At 39.5% G+C, this 19129-nt stretch overlaps 1 protein-coding gene across 1 annotated transcript; it reads left to right on the top strand.

Moving 5' to 3' along the window:
- The first annotated feature begins 855 nt into the window (after positions 1–855).
- On the top strand, positions 856–17645 carry LOC149090360 (pancreatic triacylglycerol lipase-like). Its single transcript, XM_089234356.1, has 7 exons — positions 856–1003; positions 6451–6743; positions 8153–8299; positions 9556–9664; positions 9907–10023; positions 11400–11519; positions 15472–17645. Exons 1-7 carry the CDS (start codon positions 901–903, stop codon positions 15759–15761), a joined length of 1179 nt encoding a protein of 392 aa, XP_089090482.1. The 5' UTR covers positions 856–900; the 3' UTR covers positions 15762–17645.
- The last annotated feature ends 1484 nt before the right edge of the window (positions 17646–19129 follow it).

Raw genomic sequence — 19129 nt, 5'->3', positions numbered from 1 at the left:
TGAAAATTCATGATTGTACAATTGATGTAAATTTAGAATTACATAAATGATACAAATTCAGAATTTGATAATCGATGGAAATTCGGAACTCGGTAATCGATGGATATTCAGAATTCCAGAATCGATGAATATTCAGAATTCCAGAATCGATGGATATTCAGAACTCCAGAATCGATGAAAATTCAGAATTCTATAATCGATAGAAAATTTAGAATTCACGAGACATGCGAGAGGTGCTTCTCGCACACCCTCCTAAGGGCGGCTCTGATTTATTACGAACATGGTTCTCTCAAACAAGATAATAATTAACTACGACTTGATAAATGACAATGGACAAATAGTCAATCAATCAGTCAGTAAATCAATCCAATTCATCGTTCGATCAATTAGTAATCATTCTTCTGTGGAAATATAGGTTAGATTATATAGAAAAAAATACAATACCCACACAGCTACCAATTAGCCACTATAAAAACCCATTAGCCGATAACAAATAATAGAAACCATAACCTTTTAAAAGACTTTTCTTGTAGGACTTGAAGACAAAATGAAAATCCTTTGATAAGCCTTTAAACCATCGCAATATGAATAAGAGTAATTCTTTCATTTTTTTTTTATTTGTATGGGTTTTTATCAATTGTCTAATGTAATTCGTGGCGGTGATTTTCTCTCCTCCTCAGTATCTGTCCCTCTGTAGAAGAATAAACAAAAAACAATGGCGGTGTCGTACGAGCACACGCATATTTTCCCACATGATAATTCAGTTTTTATCGCCGAATAAATAAATAAAAGAAAAAAAGAATAATATCGGAAGGTTTATATTGAGACTCGAGCCTGAGAGAATTCTCTTTTTTTCCTCTTATTCCTCCTCTCTATCTTCTTAGTAGGAATCTCAACATCATGGACACGGATATTCTGAGATTTATTCTTTTCACATCGTTCCTGATATCCTGCTCGCAATGTCTACCATCTTTACTCCCCAGAAGCAGTAACATCTTAGACGGTAAGATCTGATAGCATTACTTATATGTCATTTCGAATTAAATTGATTGCTTTTGTTGTATTGATCAGCGGTTCTCAACCTGGGCTATATTGCCCCCTTGAGGTCTTGGGATATTCTGGGAGGGGTGACCATGGGTGAAAATCGCATGAAAGGGGGGGGGGGAAGGAAAGCCATGACAAATGGTGAAGGGAACCAATAAATGAAGTTCTCAAGTGAAATATAGGGTGATTATAATTAAAGTTAAAATGATTATCCGAATGCAGCCAAATTTTTTGGATATTTTAATGAGACAATGGGAGAGGAGATTAATGAAATAAAAAAAGGAAGCTCGATTTTCGACCACCAGGTGAAAAAGCGGCGCTTCTTTTATTGCTTTTCCCCATGGACCATACAGATGGTATATACCAAGTTTCAATGGAATACGTCCCCCGGAACAGGTGTTATATAGGTCGGAGTAGTGTCAGTATACTGATGGGTGCTACATTGGTCTGAGCAGTATCAGTATACTGAAAATACTCAAACCTATGCAGCGCCCGTTCTGGTAGAATTTTATTGAAACTTGGTATATATGCTATATGGACCATGGGGAAAATGTGAAATGCAATGAAAAGCACAAAGTTCTCCCCTGTTGGTCAAAAACTGAAGCTTTTTTTTTATTCCATTAATCTCTCTCCCATGGACTCATTAAGATATCCAAAAAAATTTGGCTGCATTCGGATCAGTAGTTTTTGAGAAAACTACTCACAGACTACGGGTACTTTAATTATAATCACCCTTTATGTTGGAAAAAATGCGACTTCTTTCAGAATACAGCAGAGCTGTCTATAGAACTAAAACCATGTCCCCATGAGGCCATGGTCCACGTCTTCATGTCCATGGGAGGAGGGGGAGGGGGCATGCAGGGACGGGCTGAAGCATTTTGTGGCCGGGTGAACTTTGCGGCCCTCTAAACAGGGGTTTCCCAAAATACGTGTCCATGGGTACCCGATACCTGCTAGGCTTACATAGGCGAAGATAGACGTGAAAGTCTGGGTGGGGGAAGGGGGACGCACAATGATGATATACATTAGATCAGTAGGCTCCACCTTTGATGTTGGGGCATCTCAGGGCCGTCATTTCAACTTTTCCGGGGGGGGGGGCAAAGAACATGTACTCAATGTATTTATAATTATATATATATACCATTTTTAGCGTGTTTTCAAAAGCCAGGGAGAGCAACGGCCCCCGACCCCCCCCCCCCCCAAATGACGGACCTGCCGTATCTCTGTCCATGGATTATTCGTAAGAATACATCCTTAATTTTGAGTACCAGAGCAGCTATACTGTACCTATGGCCTCCACATCCTGCAGCACTGCTTCTAGGCTGGAATATTTGGTGGGCTCCCAGTGGCATATTTACGAGATAAGCTTAGCGGACTCCAGTCCAGGTGCCAAGTTCAGAGTAGCGCAGATTTGAGGAATGAGTAGTGAAGAAAATGAGTAGAATGGGAGAAGTGAAGCAAAATTTGTGCAACTTCATATAAAACCGCCTCTGCGAGACAGTAAGGGACAAGGTCAGTGAGTAACGTAGACAGTGTGCAAGCATATTAGCGAGCGGAAGAGCGGCATACAAGGCGAGGGACCAGGTCAGTGAGTGAATTAGAGTGCGTGCAACCATGTGAATTAACAAAAGAATGACCTAGAGTGTAAATGTATAAACGTGTAAAATGATCAAAAAGTGACGTATAAAGTAAGAAATCATGTCAATGAGAGATAAAAAAGGGTGACCTAGAGCGTGTGCAAGTATGTGAGTTACCAAAACAATATGCAATGACATGTATGACTAAAAGAGTGTGTGAGTATGAGAGTGACTTGAAAGAGTGTGAGAGTTTAAGAGTGACTTAAAAGAGTGTGTTAGAGACGCAGGTGCATTTGCGGGGAGGGGGGGGGTGGGAGGAAAGCGAGTTATAGCACAGGGTCACGAATTCAAGGAAAACGGAATGTCAAGAAAATTTTAATGGGATAAGGGCGCCAAAATTCGTGTAGCCACGGACGGCAAAACCATAAATGTGCCTCTGCCGGCTCCCATGTGGTAGACTTTTAAATTTTAAGAATTTACAGAAGAATTTTCATTTAAGAGAATTTACAGTGTGAAAGAAAAAAATTAAGAATTGTCTCAGGCCCTCGGGTTGGAGCCCTATCAGCTCCACCCTTGTGTGGGCCCATGACTGTACTCACATGAAAACAGGTCACACTTTGAACGGTGCATCTCAGAAAATGTTCGTATGTTATGAGAAGGACGAAAAAAGAAATGGAATTACAGTAAAACCTCGTTAAGCTCGTCACTCCGGTTAAGTCATCGTTTTTCTTCAGGACCGTTTAGCTTTCATAGACGACAATATTAACATACCCTCGTTTAGTCGTCGCAAATTTCGCTCAACTCGTCACTATGAAAAAATTTAAGAAAGGAACAGATTAATTTTACGATTCCTTTTTAAAAAATAGCTTGTTGACAGCATTGTCATATGCTTAAAAGTCAATATAAAAGCCTTATGTACCAAAACGGAACATTTAAGTAACGAAAGTTAGCTCGGGAAGCCCGTTTGTCGACTAAAATTTTTCACACGTTAGGGGACCGTTCGAGCTAGACCTGATTTTTGCATGGGCTCCAATAATTTAGCTCTTCAAATTTAAACAAACTATTGTGGTTAAAAAACCGGACATTTTTTCCAAAGTTGAAGTCTTTTAACGTGTGCTTTTCCCTACCCAAGCCCCCCCCCAAGCGGTATTAGTCTAAATTAAAAATTACTAGTACAAATCAGTGTACCAGTTTATTTTACTATAATAATTTAAGTAATGAAAGCTCAAAAAAGGTAAACATTTCTATTTTTTCTTTGGGGCCATTCAAGTATTACGTAAGAAGATTTTTTAGTCATTTTTGACCCCCCCCCCCCCCTGTCAGCAAAATTTCGTCAGCAGCTTAGAATATTTCATATCTTCAAAAAGGGGTGGTTGATGACGTAAGCAACCTTCAAACCCCCCTCCCCCCTTGTCATCAAAAGTCAGCAAATCCGAAACCCCCTCCTCCTCCCCCCCCCCCGATGCTGACGTAATACTTGAATGACCCCTTTTGCAATCCATAAATTTTATTAATAGTGTAATTTGATACATATTTTAATAAATGTTACATTAGTTTAAATATATACGATTTTCACAGCATTGCACATTGAAACTGACGGCACTTCTTTTAAGTCGTCACTCCGCTTAAGCCGTCATAATTTTCGATAACATGAGGTGACAACTTATCGAGGTTTTACAGTATATCATAATTATCATTCACCAAGGATTGAAAATAATTGTTACCATACATGAGGTAGTTTTTAGAAAAAAAAACGTTTAAAAAAGATAATAATGTTTTATTTCTCTTTTCGGTTGTTTTCAACATTCTCGCATGTGTTATTTACTATCTTTCCTAATGTAAATGTATGGTTATCGTAAAGGTGTTGCCGAATTATGAAAGTCAAGGGTGTAGGTAGGTTTTGCTAGACACGATATGATGTCGTGAGATTAATAGTAGTCATAAGTATAATCCGGGTTTTTTACTATCTGAAACTCACACCTGCTTAAACTCGCTCTACAGAATGTTTTTTCTTTCAAGTGACCATGAAAAGAGAAGCCATACTATCGTATGCATTACAAAATATAAAATATATTACGTAACGCAAAGATAACGTCACTCTCCGCTACCATACGAAGATTCATAACAACTGGCTGTTGCGAAGATGAATTTTTGGAAACAGAGAAAATTCAACTGCCTTTTTTGCGGGGAATCGAATCCACATCCTTTCACTTTCCGGGTGAACGCACTAGACTACAAAGGTAACGAACCTCTCAATCTTTCCTTGGAGCTCGTGTACACTGAACGGGACCGTACATGGACGGCCAGACCAGACTCGGGCCAAGCTCACAATTGTGGACGCTGCCACCAGACGGTGGCGACTTATGCAAGGATGACGTCACTCTTCGCTATCCGCACGAAGATTCATAACAACTGGCTGTCCAAACATGCCCAAAATTATATAAGAACCCTCTCGGAGTTATTGTAAGTCACTCAAAATAAAATTAAAAACATTTATATTTGAACAACACCAATAGTGGACAAGAACGAATTTAAAAATCCCGCGACCGCAGAGTGTTGAAGTGACGTCTTTCAAACAATACATGATCAAGAAGCTGGAGGAAAGAAAGGAAAGTAAAAAGAAGTTTTTTTGATAGATAATCGCCAAGAAGCGTAAGAGGCGATGAGTAGCCAACTGTTATCATTTTTAACAATTTTTTGCTGCTTTAATAATTTCGCCACAAGGCATAGATCCCACAGACAAAGACCTGATTCAGACGAAAACATAAATCATATGGAAGCATAAGCCAAATCAGAGCGCTTAAATAGCAAAAACACATTCTCTTGAGCAACCTCACTCATTCGAGTGAAACTTCAGTACGAACGAACACAAATGGCCGTACAGTAGAACCTCGATTCGGGAATAACCGTGCTGCGAAAATGTCAATTTCCGTAGTACTTACGAGAACTGGACATTGTCCTGTCAGACCAGACCCCACCCGGGCTCTGTCCCTTCCGGGATGTAAGCCCTTTACAAATTGGACATTATTTTGGGCGATCGGCGCTTGAAGATTTATAGCCAATCGCAGGAAATGACGAGAAGTTTAGTCGAAATGTATTGCTTTTTTTGCAAGCAAAGAATGGTGGATGCGGTCACTTGACTGCATGTCCCATCGACTGGACCAGCGCTATTCCTTGTTTGTGTCATTCTGGTTGTTCATTTTATAACTGTGCAAAATGCCTGGCGAGAAAAAGGATACCGTGTTTTTCGCTTATCCGTGATCACCTTCCTCAACATTAGTCCGGATAATCGGGGCTCTATTGCATTTCTGCCACCAATGGAACCCAGTATATAAGTAGTGTTGCTATTTTTCAATAACTGCAATTTTTTATTACATTTCTTCGCATGAGTAATATGAACGTATACAGTGGATAGCCATTTTACACATACACAGGTAAAGTACATAAAAATACTTATTACATTAAAATACTAATTTTGTTATTTTAAATGTTTATTTTTTTTACACCCGGTGTTTGACTGTGTTTTTCGGTTATTCGTGTCCATCCTCCCCATTATCAGCTCGTATAATCGAGATCAGGGCTGCAACTGGGGGGGGGGGGGGGGGGAGCAGGTGGGTCTGATGCCTCGGGTGCTGAAGCAGAAGAGGGCGCCGAATTCACCCTTTAACTGCTTCTTCTACATTACAAGGGGGCCCCAAAATGCCGGCTTGCAAAATGCCCGGATGACAAAGTATCTAGTTGCGGCCCTGATCGAGATTCCACTATATCAGATTGAAAACCGTTTTTGTGTTGCTCCCCTGTGTTATTTTCTTATTTATTTCCCTTACAGATTTGAGCCACTTCATTTTCCAAGAGAAATGCCTCGGTGAGCTCGGATGTTTCAGCAACGGCCCGCCGTTTTTCGATATCACGGAACGGCCAATCAGCCTCTTGCCACAAGAAAGGGAAGCCATCGGTACGGAATTCCATTTGTACACACCCGAGGATAAGAGCGGCTCGTTGAACTTTTCGTACTCCGAAGTATCCGCACCCGCCATTCACAAAGCCGGATTCGAGCCATCTCGTAGGACGGTGTTCATTATCCACGGATTCATGGCTCATCTCGCTCCGATTTGGATGGAGGTATCATGATAATATTATGGTCGTTATGTAATATGTAGGTATCATGATAATATTATGGTCGTTATGTAATATGTAGGTATCATGATAATATTATGATCGCATATTGTTAAAAAAACATATTGAGCCTGATTTTAATAGCAATATGGATTTATCCTTTTAGCGGCACTGACGAGATATCTCGCCTCCTTGAAAGCCTTTCATTTTAGTGTTGGCAAGCAGAGATACAGTGAAACCTCGATATAATGATATTCTGTGGGCCGAGAAAAAAATGTCGTTGTAGTTAAATTGGGACGTAGAGCATTATAATCAGTATTTTATAGAAATTAATAGTAGTATTAATATAAAAATTTATGCTATTATTGACATCTCTTCTGAATTGTCGTTGTTAGTACCACGATAAAATTCGCGCATTTATTCGTATAGTAACGCATAGCACGCATTTATTCGTAAGAGTATTTATTCGCAATATATATAAAAAAAAGAAAATCAAATTGATTAGTTAATGATTAAAACTCAGTTGTTTTACCCTTTTAAGTAGTTTCCCGCACAATACATTTGTGTACAACGCAGAAAGTAGCTTCACGGCAACGTCATTAAGACTTTCGGAGAGGAGATAGTTCAAAATACAGGGTGTTTCAAAAAGAATCATCCGATTTGAAAAAAAAAATCATAACTATTCAGCTTTTAATCCGTTTTGATCGCATAATGTACAGGTAGAAAGAGGGAAATATCGAGTTTCACGCAGTTGCCGACAGGTAGCACTAACGCTCTTCGTTCGGCCGCCACTTCATTGCTTGTCAAGATTGGCTTTTTCCCCCACAGTTAGAAACCGGTTCGGATGACTTCATTTTCCAGCATGACGGGCACCAACACACTGGAGCTTGGACGTTCGAGAACTTTTGAACGATCACATTCCTAAACGACTTCACAGTGTGCGATTTCTTCTTGTGAGGGGTTTATAAAATTAATCTTAAGTGTCTATGTGTGTTCAATATTTTTCGTAATATACGCATTTCAAATCGGGTGATTCTTTTCGAAACACTAATGAGGAATTTAAAAATATATCGAAGTGTTAAAATATATAAAAAATATCATATTAGAGTTTCGAAATACTCTAAAAAATATCGTTATAGAGGGATTTATCGTAGTAAAGAATATCGTGGTATCGAGAGGAGTTTAACATTAAACTGTAGGCAATTCCAAGCAAGATTCGGAAAAATACTGTTGAAAACGGATTTATCATTATCTCAAGAATCGTTGTAGTTAGTGATTTCTGTTGTGTCGCTTAAACAGTTAATAAAACCAAAAATGCGCGAATTTTGATGGAGTTTTTTTACACAAATTTTATTTTCGGATTAACGTAAAACGTGTTTTTTCTTGTTTTTCTTGTATTTCACGTTATGGACTAGCCCATGAAAGATGCCCTGCTGGATGCCGAAGACTGCAACGTCTTCATCGTCGATTGGGAAGGAGGTGATGGACCCTGGTACGAACTGTCCGTTTCCAATACCCGTGTTGTCGGCGCGGAAGTGGCCCTATTCGTCAATTTCCTACAGGTTCGTTACGATCATTCTTTTGTTTTCTAATCACGTTGGGATGAGTGGTGCGCTAAATGGCAGGTATGGATCCAGGGCTATATGTAATGGAGGGTGAATAATTCTGAATGAAGGGCATACAGAGAATATACGTCCCGTATTTTATGTCACAGAACCATTCACTCCAGTTGTATTTCTGAATCTAAGGAGAATGGGTTGTCGCCACCTCTAGAGATCTGACACTGCTAATATAGAAGAGGTCTGGGCTGGGCGCCTGCCAGAAATTTTATCCTAAAAGGGAGGATGTGGGGATCGTGATCCAACCAATACGACTGGATACATTCTGTTTCCCGTGAACGGTGATACTGTCCTTATCTGGATTGTTAATCAAGCATGTGACGTAAGAAAGCTGTTCTGCGTCGCTTCACATGTGCCACAATATGCTCCTATTCGCATAGTGACTAGGAGCCGCAGGGAAGACGCGAGAGTTTCCAAATTTTCAAAAAATTCAGGAATGGCCCGTTTTAAAGCGCTATTTTGATTAGTAGTGGACATAAAGAGAAGCGTTCGTATTTATTAATCTCAGGGAAGCGTGTACAGATTTTTCAGAAGCTTGGGGAGAAGTCGCTACAGGGAAACGTTGGAAAACATATGTTTTAGGTGGACATCTTACGATACTATAGCTGTGTATGGTATTATAATAAATCAATTATAGCAGAGCCAGTCACTTTTTAATGAACAGGGACAAGATACCTCGGCCCTGTGTAAATTTAAGAAATACATTCGAACTGTCCCACTTTCCTTCGGCATTTTCATTGGCAACCCTGTAAAATAATTGTCTGGTTTTTTTTTCTTTTCTTTTACCTCAGAATTATCTGTTACCCCCTCGCTTTGGTTCGATGAGTAAAAATAAAAAAGTCAACACAAGGAATGTGTATAACATACATAGGAAAGTGTAACTGGAGGAGGGGGGAGGAAGAACGGAAATTTGCTTTCCTATCACCTTTTACCCTCCATTTCCCATGTGTAAACAGTGATACCAGTTTTTGAGATTCATGTCTGCTATTTCAACTACACGCCGTCCCGACTTTATGCTAAAATCCTGTACGTAAAAGAGTTAAAGTACCTGCTGCAACAATTTGTGTGGCTAATTTCTGCACGTTATTCTTAGTGTATGGATTCGATACGGGATTTCATTTTGAATGCTTTTAATTTCGAACGCGTCCTGTAATTTACACAAAAAAAAATGATTAATTTTACCAAATAATTTATTTCAGAAAAACTTTGGTGTCAAACCGGAACATGTTTATCTCATCGGACACAGTCTCGGCGCTCACGTCGCTGGATATGCTGGCAAAAGGATTCCAAACCTTGGTCGAATTACTGGTTCGTTGAATATCAACTGCGTATTTTAATTTATATCTTAAATATTATTATTTAATTACATTATTTCCACTAAATCTTGCCGGTATTCAATTGTGTAGTTTTCAAGATTCATCCATTATTGTATTAGTGGAATTCGAATGATATCAGGTTATTCTTTTATGAATCCGTTAGGGCTTATATTCCATGTGTAGTAATCTGTTTCTTTTTTTCTTTCTTTTGTTTTTTTTTTATGCCTCGTGTAGGTATGGATCCAGCTGGACCGTATTTCGAGAACGTTAAGAGCAGCATCAGGCTCAATTCCACCGACGCTCTTTTCGTGGACATCATTCATACAGATGCGGCCACCAACAGGTTTAAAGGTCTAGTTAACATAGTACTAGTAATGTATTTAAAAAAACAGCCACGAAGCATAAATAGGCACAAATACAGTGAAACTTCGATTAACGAGCTTAATTTGTTCCGCCAACGTGCTCGTTATCCAAATGGCTCGCTATTCGAATCAAACTTCCCCATAGCAAACAATGGGAACTCTTGGATAATCCGTTCTACAGTTATTCATTGATTATTTTTGACACACCACGGTCATTTTCTGCACACGAGGGCTAATTAGACCGGGACCTACAATTTATTGCCGATTCCGAACGGCAGGCTTGTTTTTTATACTCATCGAGAAGTTGGTGCGCCTCGATGTGGGAACCCCCATGTGGTAGTATTTTTTTCCTGCGATCAAGTCACTGTTTTTTTTGTACCCCTGTGTCAGGAAATTTTTCTGACAAGGACGAACCGGGTATCGAACTCGCGACACCTCTAACAACCTTTGGTAATTTAGGCGAGTATCTTATAGACCTGGGCTACCGCACCCTCTACAGTTATTCATTCACATAATTCTCCGGCACGCTTACCGGAGACTTTAGGGGAGAATATTACCCACAATTCCATAACACGTGTGTGGGCGAAAGCGAAAAAACCATCAGCTCAGTTGTGATGACGTAAAAATAAACAAACAAAGCGCAAAATTTTTGCTCGTAATGAGAATTATCGCTCTTTAATCGAGTCAAAATTTGTTCAAAATTTTTGCTCGTTAACCGAATCGCTTGTTAACTGAAGTTCCATTGTATCTCCAGCTCTCCGCATCGCCCCTGAAAGAATTTGGTTAAGCACACTTTGAGGAAACCACTAGTTATACGAATATGACTTAACACCCTGTATAAGTTAATAGTAGAATTTTGAGCAAGGGCTGTCTTAAGAGACCATCATCCCTGGCAGAGCGGTTTTTTGAGGCCCGATACCTGGTTAGGAAAGCATGCCTATCAATTCATAAGCTTACTCTTGAGAATTTTTACTAAATCCCTTTTTCATGAGACCTCTTTCTGCACTTGAGGCCCTTGGGCCCATGCGTTAAGACGGCACCGGTGTTCAGTAGTTTATGTGAGAATCAAAATTCGTAATTAATGTATTTAAATTGCGTTTTACATCACTCCCCACCAACCACAATTTTCAGGGACGGTGCGGCTGCAGCTTTTCAGATTTTTCTTCTCCTCAAGTCTGACCCAGCGTAACAAGGGCCAGTTAGAGTTCAGCTATAGTCATTTATGTGTCAGGTAAAATGTATCTCTGACACAACATGATTTTTTTCAACATTAAAACATTTCAAACAATATTGTTTTCTTTGAATACTTCTTTCAAAAACCGAAAACATGGTGTATATTTATTCATTTTATTTCTAATTTTCAAGGATTCGGTACCACTGAGAGCATCGGTGACGTCGACTTCTGGGTGAATGGCGGCTATAAGCAGCCTGGATGTCCGAACCTGGGATCCGCAATATGGGACTTCCTCAAAAATCCGTCATTGAGTGAGTTTGCTATTATTTTTCCTGAATACACCGTATTTTCTTTCTTGAGTGTAACCCGTGGATGCTGAAAACATATAGGGATTTCTCAGCGCGTACTGTACGTGGGGGGTGGTCATAAATACCTAAACAGTTTAGAAATTCATAAAAATTGAAGGAATTGGCATATTTGATGCGTTTTGCAAAAGAGTTTATTTTCTCTAACGGATAATTTTTCCGATGAAGAAAGAAAACGAAATTTTTGTCGGAATGGAAGGCACTGCGCGAAAGCAAACAACATAATCCTACAAACACGTGAACTTCAATCCTTTCTGTGCCTGAGATGTCCGTTAAGCTTAAGCCGGTGATTCGTAGCTGAGGTGAAACAACTTTACCAATAGTACTTTATCCATTAATGTCAACATCACGATGAAAATGTTTTTCAGAAATTAAACATTCTTCTCCCCTTTTTGTGGCGCGACCTGTTTATACAGGTTGTCGTAATAAATTCGTAAATAGTTTAAAAATTCATAGAAATTGGCACATTTGAATGCAGTTTGCAAAAGTGTCATTCTCACGAAAGCGGTTTTTTTTTTTTTGGTATAGATTCAGATTTTTGTCTATAGAGGGTGCTGCTGTAAAGAGTCCGGCGGGAGTGATTGGACCTGAACTTTTTATTCAATCTCTTACGAGTCCGTAACGTTCGTAAAAAGATTCAGCTGGCGATTCCCGGCTGAGGTTTTTTTTAATCGCAAAAACAAAACATTTCCTACTTGTTATTTACGAATTTGTGGGTAACTCTGCATGCGGTTGCGTTTTATCTGCAGGTTCGCCCCTTAAAATTAATTTGTAGGAAAAATATTTTTTAAAGATCTATAGATGGCACGTGAGTAAGAAATTGAAATTTTCTCTACGTATGTATATATAGTACATAACTGTGACAAACAACCAACCAAAACGTTTTTCAGTTTCTCTCTCTCTTATTTTTCTTACCTGAACGAAATGTATTTTTCTATGCGTGGCAAGGCAATCTGCCATATCCACCATGTCGAATTTTAGGATTTTGCGGGTGCGCAGCAACATCGTAAACAATCCATTCCTTACATATAAAACAGGGGGTTCTCAACCCCGCGACCTAAAATCAACAAGATCTACTTTGTAACCTATGGGACCGTTTGTTCTTCAAAAAAATCAGTGAAACCAGTGACGCAATAGGTGCATTTATAACAGGACTGTAAGGCTATCTAACTAACTAAGCGTGTGATGTCTCGTCTATATCCTGCGGGATTTCTAACGGTAAAGCCATCGCCGGGAAATATATTTTATATATATATTTCAAACGCAAAATGTGAAATTGTACACACACACAAATATGTGCAATTGTGCATCCCATACACATTCCACAATTTCAGAACATATGAACTATAAGGCTGGGTGCACACCTGTTGGCAGGGCCGTGTGCACCCAGAGCATTATAGGCCTCCGGGCAAATGGATTTTTCGAAGGTCTTCCCTTCCTCCTACAGCCTGGCCAGAAATATCTGCCTATCATTTTGCATACTTACTCTCAAAAAACTGTAACTAGATTTCATTATCATGGTGCCCGCTCTGCACTCAAGTCCTCAGGGCCTTTCCCGAGTGGGCCCATGCCTTAAGACAGCACTGTCAGTTGGACACGACTACACAAGAGACAGCTTTAGACAAACTAATTGTTGTATAGGCGCAACGCACACCGGTTAGTCAGACAAATTGAAGCGTTGCGACATACAATCAATGTAAACGAAAATGACTTGGCGTGCCTAAAGCTGTCTTGTTTTGTCGTGTCAAACCGGTGTGAGCCCGACATAAGTGAATCCGTACGACTCATCTAGAAACTTCCTGCGAATCAAGTTTGGGTCGAAACATATAACTCAAAAGCCCTGAGTGTTAGTAGATTTCTAGGACTCATATCGGAGGCCCCCCCATGAATCAAATTTTGGTCGTGATCCATAGCTCAAGAAAATCTGTCTGTAAGTGGATTCGTATGTCTAGGGTTACTAAATTTGGAAATTGAAAAAGGAGGATGTCTGCGCGTGTATCTTTGTCTGAGCGTTTCACCGGGATCAGAGAAAATATCGATATAATCAAGTTTATCGTTATAGACAGTATTGTTATCCACAGGTTCCACTGTATTGCCTTAAGGTTCGCTGGGGAAAGCTGGGCTATGGCTAGAATAGCATCCGCTCTGCTTGGAAGCAACTTGGGTTCTGGTATTCTGGGAATTTTGACGGTGATTGGTCAAAGCGTGTGAACGTGTGGGGTTGGGGAGGGGGGGGGGGAAACACACACACACTCACTCACTCACTCACTCACTCACTCACTCATATGAATAAAGATTTTTTTTGAATATGTTTCAGAAGGGAAAGAAAAGTTTGCCCGAGGAGAAAAAGAATAATTCCGGAAACTTGAAAAGGGAGGACAAAAGGGTGAATTTTCCAAAACATAGGAGGACGCTTGAAATAACATTAAAAGGGAAGACGTCTGATAACCCTACATACGACCGATCTCTGAAGCCCCTGCGACCCATAACTGTCGTTGTGGGGGCCATTTTGGCCACAGCCAGCATTAAAGGGGGTGGGGGGGGGGGACACAGGTCTGTTTGCAGTTACAAAATCAACAAAAAGTGTTTTGATAAAAGCAATGGGCGTTTTAACATGATTTCATTCATCTATCAATTAAATCATTAAATAATTTTTTTCCTTTAATTATTTTCTCAAAATGATCTTAATTAAATCATATCACGTGATTAATGTGAAATAGTTATTGAAATAACTGACGAACGAGACACCTTTCTGATCTGAACACTTCGGCAGTCACAGCAAAAAAATCCTAACGCAAGCGATGTCTTGGAGTCCTTTCGTACCGCACGGAAAATTTGACCGATGATATAAAGGACAAAAACAGCTGACGGATGTCGAAAATTTGTCAAAAACGTGTAAACAACCAGCTTGAAACGTACTGATAAGAGGAAAGACCAGATGCACTTCTTTGTCAGGGGTGGCCAGATGAGCTAAGCGTGGGATACGAAATGACCCTACCTCAGCAGTCAAGGGTTAATAACCCCTGCCCCTCATTTATAAGATTCATAAGATTTCATTATTGATGAATGGGCTATTCAAATATGGGTTATATGCCGAAGCAGACTATGCGGTATTTTTACTCCAAGTAGAGCGAAATTTACATCTGCGGATTATACGCAGGTAATCACGGAGCAATCACATTCACTTCAAGGGCGTACGCAGGTGGAGGTGAACACCCCTCCCAATTGATATTATGTGACTGGGTTCTTTTACTGGAAAAACAAGAGGAAAACCTCTTGATAAGAACACCCCTCCCCCCTTCCTGTGAAAGTCCTGTGTACGCTGCTACTATTGTTATTGTAGAATTGCGTGAAATGTGATAAGTACCATAAGGCCATGCACATAGTGTGGCGATCAAGAGTTACGGGAGTGCATAATAGAGAGTAGCGACGGAAAAAATTCTATTTTTTTGTTCTACACCACACATATTCGAGGAGCGAGACAAAAGAAATAATGAGGCCATTCAACGAAATGCGGGAGTTCAACAAACATGTTTGTTTTCACCTCGATCTGCTGATTTTTCCTATCTGCCGATTGGTCCGTTTTTCCCATTTTCTTTTCTCCTCCTCTTCTGCGGAAGGATAATAATAATAATAATAATCATCACACTTACATTTCAAAATTCCTCAGGTCATTTTCTCTATCCTCCTTCTACTAAGTGCTGACATCTCTTCCTCCACCCCCATGTATTTTTGTCTTCCTAGTCGCAATTCTTGCAACTCGTACCTCTTCGCTCCACTATGGGCGCAGCCTAAGAGTTCGACAGTATTATCTTTGTGGCGTTACAATTCCGCACGCCTATGCTGAGAGAGATTTACTTAATTTACTTAAATTTCTGTAATTTTTTCTTAATGGCAGAAGGACCTCAAGTTCACGAACTCATGTGCCATCACCACCGAGCCATCGAGCTGATGTTGTCGTCTCTCGCCGACAGGAGCTGTGCCGTCATGGCTGGTAAATGCGACACCTGGGAGAACTTCGACGCTGGACTCTGCGGTTCGTGCGACGCCGAACACAACTCGAAAAAGGCTCAGCATTGTATGGCCGTCGGATACTTCGCGGACAGATTCGACCACAAATCTGGGCATTTAGATTTGTACGTTAAAACCTCAGAAACAACCCCTTACTGCTTGAAATCTGGCAAATAAATGATGGGCGGAAGAGAAAAACATTTTTTATTCTTAAAATATAAATAAATGGCAATGGAAGAGTGCTATAATTATATAGTATATGAAATCATGTAAAAACTTCTAGGACAGTAAAATTGTGCCGAATGTGAGACGTTGAACGAACAAGTTATATTTTTAAAAATTTGGTTACAGCCTTCTTTCTTTTTGTTTAGTACTACTGTACAGGCTGTGTCCCAAATTGTTTGCTCAGCAGATATCTCTGCAACTGTTGACTTTAAGAACCTATACGTTCAATTACAAAAACGTTTTCAAATGATGTGCGATCGCTCAAAATGCCTTAAATTTCCCCCATGGCGTCGTATACGTAAACAAATAGACAAATTTCCTTTTTTTATGTCGACCCTATGTGTAAACACTTCCAATAAGTGAAGTGTAAATGTAGCCCTGGGAAGTCATTGGGGGCTGTTCAAGTATTACGTCAGCAGATTTTGACTCCCCTCTCCCCTTGTCAGCAAAAGTCTGACCCATCCGCCCTCCCCCGTCAGCAAAATTTCGTCAGCTCTGTTCCCTATCTCCTTCAGCGTATTGGGTTCAGTGACGTACTTGGGGACGGGACGGTTAAGCCGGGTTTTTCTTAAGAGTGTAGAATTTCTGCGACGTGTGCAGCGTGAAAACGCTGATTGGTTAAAAACTTCAAATTCTGTTGTTTTTTTTTTTTTTTACCAATCAGAGTTTTCACGCTGCACGCACTGTAGAAGCCGAAAACCTGGCTTAACCCTCTATGCCCCCCCCCCCCCATCCCTCCCGACGACCCGACGTTTTATTTATGCAAAAAATATTTAAAAAAAATTAAAATTTCGGAAGAAAATACCTTTATGTGTTATTATAATCAATTTCCATTAATTTCAATGTTATTTGAAGTCAAAATTTCATTTTATAAAAAAATTCATTGCGATACACCCTCTAAGCCATTTATACTACCCGCATGATTAGAGAGCCAAATGTTGCCTTTGGGGTTATTTTGGGCCCAACGACCAAATGTGGCCTTCCGAGTCATCTGATGTGGCCCGCACCCTCAAACCTAATTTTTTAAAAATGAACTAAGCGGATCTGTAACATTTACAGATGGCTCAAGTAGGCCAGTGAACATTCACAGGTCACTTAAGTGACTTGCACACATCTAAAGATCACTTGAGTGACCCGCAGCTCAGTTCCAAAACAATTAAGCGATCCATGTTACATTTAAAGATCCTTTAAGTGACATGTGGCACAGCTTTAAAGCACTGTTGCGGCCCGCAGTACAGTTCTATATTACTTAAGTTATCCGCCACATATTCCCAGATTACTTAAGTGATCCGCGGCATAATTACAGATCACTTGAGTGACGTGCGGCATACTTCTGGAGCATTTTAAGTGGCCCGCAACACATTTATAGACTACTTGTGCTGCCCGGACACTTGAAGGATCCGCTGAAATTTTGGAGATGACTAAAGTGGCTCTATAGAGGACTTTTCACTAGGAGAGGTTTGGTATACTCAGTAAAGATGTTACTGAGAATATTTCATATTTTTATAAAGAGTGGTTGATGACGTAAGCATCATTCAAACACCCCCCCCCCTCCTTCTCCCTTGTCATCATAAGTCAGCAAACCAGAACCCCCCCCCCCCATCGATGCTGACGTAATACTTGAATGACCCCTTGACAAAAAAGTACATATTTTTATATGTAATATTCACATAGATATTTGACTTTGAAGAGTTCAGCATTTGTCACCAATGTGTGAGGGTGCGGTTCACAAATAGCAAAACTGTAATCGTGATTGTAAAAGAATCTGTAATTTTGTGAAAATAATTGTCAAAAAATGTAATTGTTATTTATTGTGAATAAAAGAAATGAACGAAATGGTTTAGTTCATTCTTCTTGCGCACATTCCCTAAAAATGTCATGGGCGCCGTCGTTGAGATACTCACTTAAAGTACCAAAGGATGTTTGGAAGTGTCGCGTGTTTCGATACCCGATTCATTTCATCCTTGTCAGAGATTTTCCTGACACAGGAAAGTGACAACATGAACAGGAAAAAGATTGCTACCGCCGGGAGTCCCACACCGAGGGGTATTATTCAATGAATATTAGGGGGGGGGGGTTAATTTTATCTGATGGATAAAATTTTAATAATTGATAATTATTATATTATTATCCTATGTGACTGTTGATGTTTTTTTTTCCAGTGACAGTTTTTCCCAGTAACTTATTTGTGTACATAAATGCATGGAAAACAGTTTTCATACACTCTAATTACACTTGAAGAAGTAAAGTCGATCCCGTTCCGCTTATAACGTTTTTAAAAACCGCAACTAAAAAAGTTATAAGCGGGAAATGTTTATAAGAATTATAAGACATAGCATTTCACCGACCATAGCTTTTTGTTATGTCATTTTTAATTTATTAACAATTATTAAGGTACATATAGTGATTTAATAAGAAACAATTATTTGTTATAAACCAGCCAAACTATAACGGTTTTCTTTTATAACAGCCGAGTTTCCATAAAATCTTGATGACATCACATTTTCTGACCTTCAAATTAAATATCGAAAAGTTTCTGGTCCTTCAATTGCTTCTGCAAACGTTACAACTGGTGTTGACTGTGGTTATCGTCTACAAATTTAAGAGTTTATTTTTCCTTTAAACTTAGAGCTTTTCTTTTTTCAATTTGATCTGAGACATTCCGACTCGAACTGTGCTCGGCAAAGTTTACTTCTTCATTTTCCGTAATTTAGAAGGTCATGAAAGCATCGTATTGACTGCTCTGTGAAGAATCGAATTCCAAGAAGTATAGTTGGGAAATCCGATTTTCCTTATCTGAAAAAGCCGCTTTTAAATGATACTTGATGCTGGCGTCTGTTAATCTGTCAAGTTGTGTATGTTTTGTGTCAAGTGTCAATGTCACTCTCTTGCGGCTTGATTTTGCATCAATAGCTTCAGAAGTGGATGAGAAAGACCACCGTTTATTCCTTTGTTATATGCAATATAACGACGTAATCTGCCAATCATATAGTAATCCAGAATAGACATAACACCAATATGAGAAGATTCATTTTTTCAAATCGATCTAATGCGACGAATTTGAATAATATCGCAACGGAAAAAAAGTAATCTCTTATGAGAACTTTTTTCTAGTTCTTATCTCTAATATCTATTCTAGTCTTCCTATTCAGCACACACACAATCACCATTTTCATTTCTTTACATGAAAAAAAGTGTACGCTGATTTAAAAAGGGAGGAAAAAGCCCGATGTGAAATTTCCGAATGTTGTAAGCGGGAATGGCAAAAAATTTAAACGTTGTATCCGGGAAAAGTTAACATTATCAAGTATAAAAAAAAA

The sequence above is a fragment of the Pholcus phalangioides genome, unplaced genomic scaffold (assembly GCF_987345545.1).
Source record: "Pholcus phalangioides strain wild (caught in Gottingen) unplaced genomic scaffold, Ppha-v1.0 ptg000001l_1, whole genome shotgun sequence".
NCBI lineage: Eukaryota > Metazoa > Arthropoda > Arachnida > Araneae > Pholcidae > Pholcus > Pholcus phalangioides.
The sequence above is the reverse complement of the archived record's forward strand: the minus strand, read 5'-3'. Positions and strand labels throughout refer to the sequence as shown.

Bases quoted from the DNA above. Each gene is read 5' to 3' on its own strand.
- LOC149090360 (XM_089234356.1), top strand. From the start codon at position 901: ATGGACACGGATATTCTGAGATTTATTCTTTTCACATCGTTCCTGATA. The intron at 10,024-11,399 runs GTCTAGTTAACA...CTAATTTTCAAG, and splicing joins GGCCACCAACAGGTTTAAAG to GATTCGGTACCACTGAGAGC. The intron at 11,520-15,471 runs GTGAGTTTGCTA...TCTTAATGGCAG, and splicing joins CCTCAAAAATCCGTCATTGA to AAGGACCTCAAGTTCACGAA.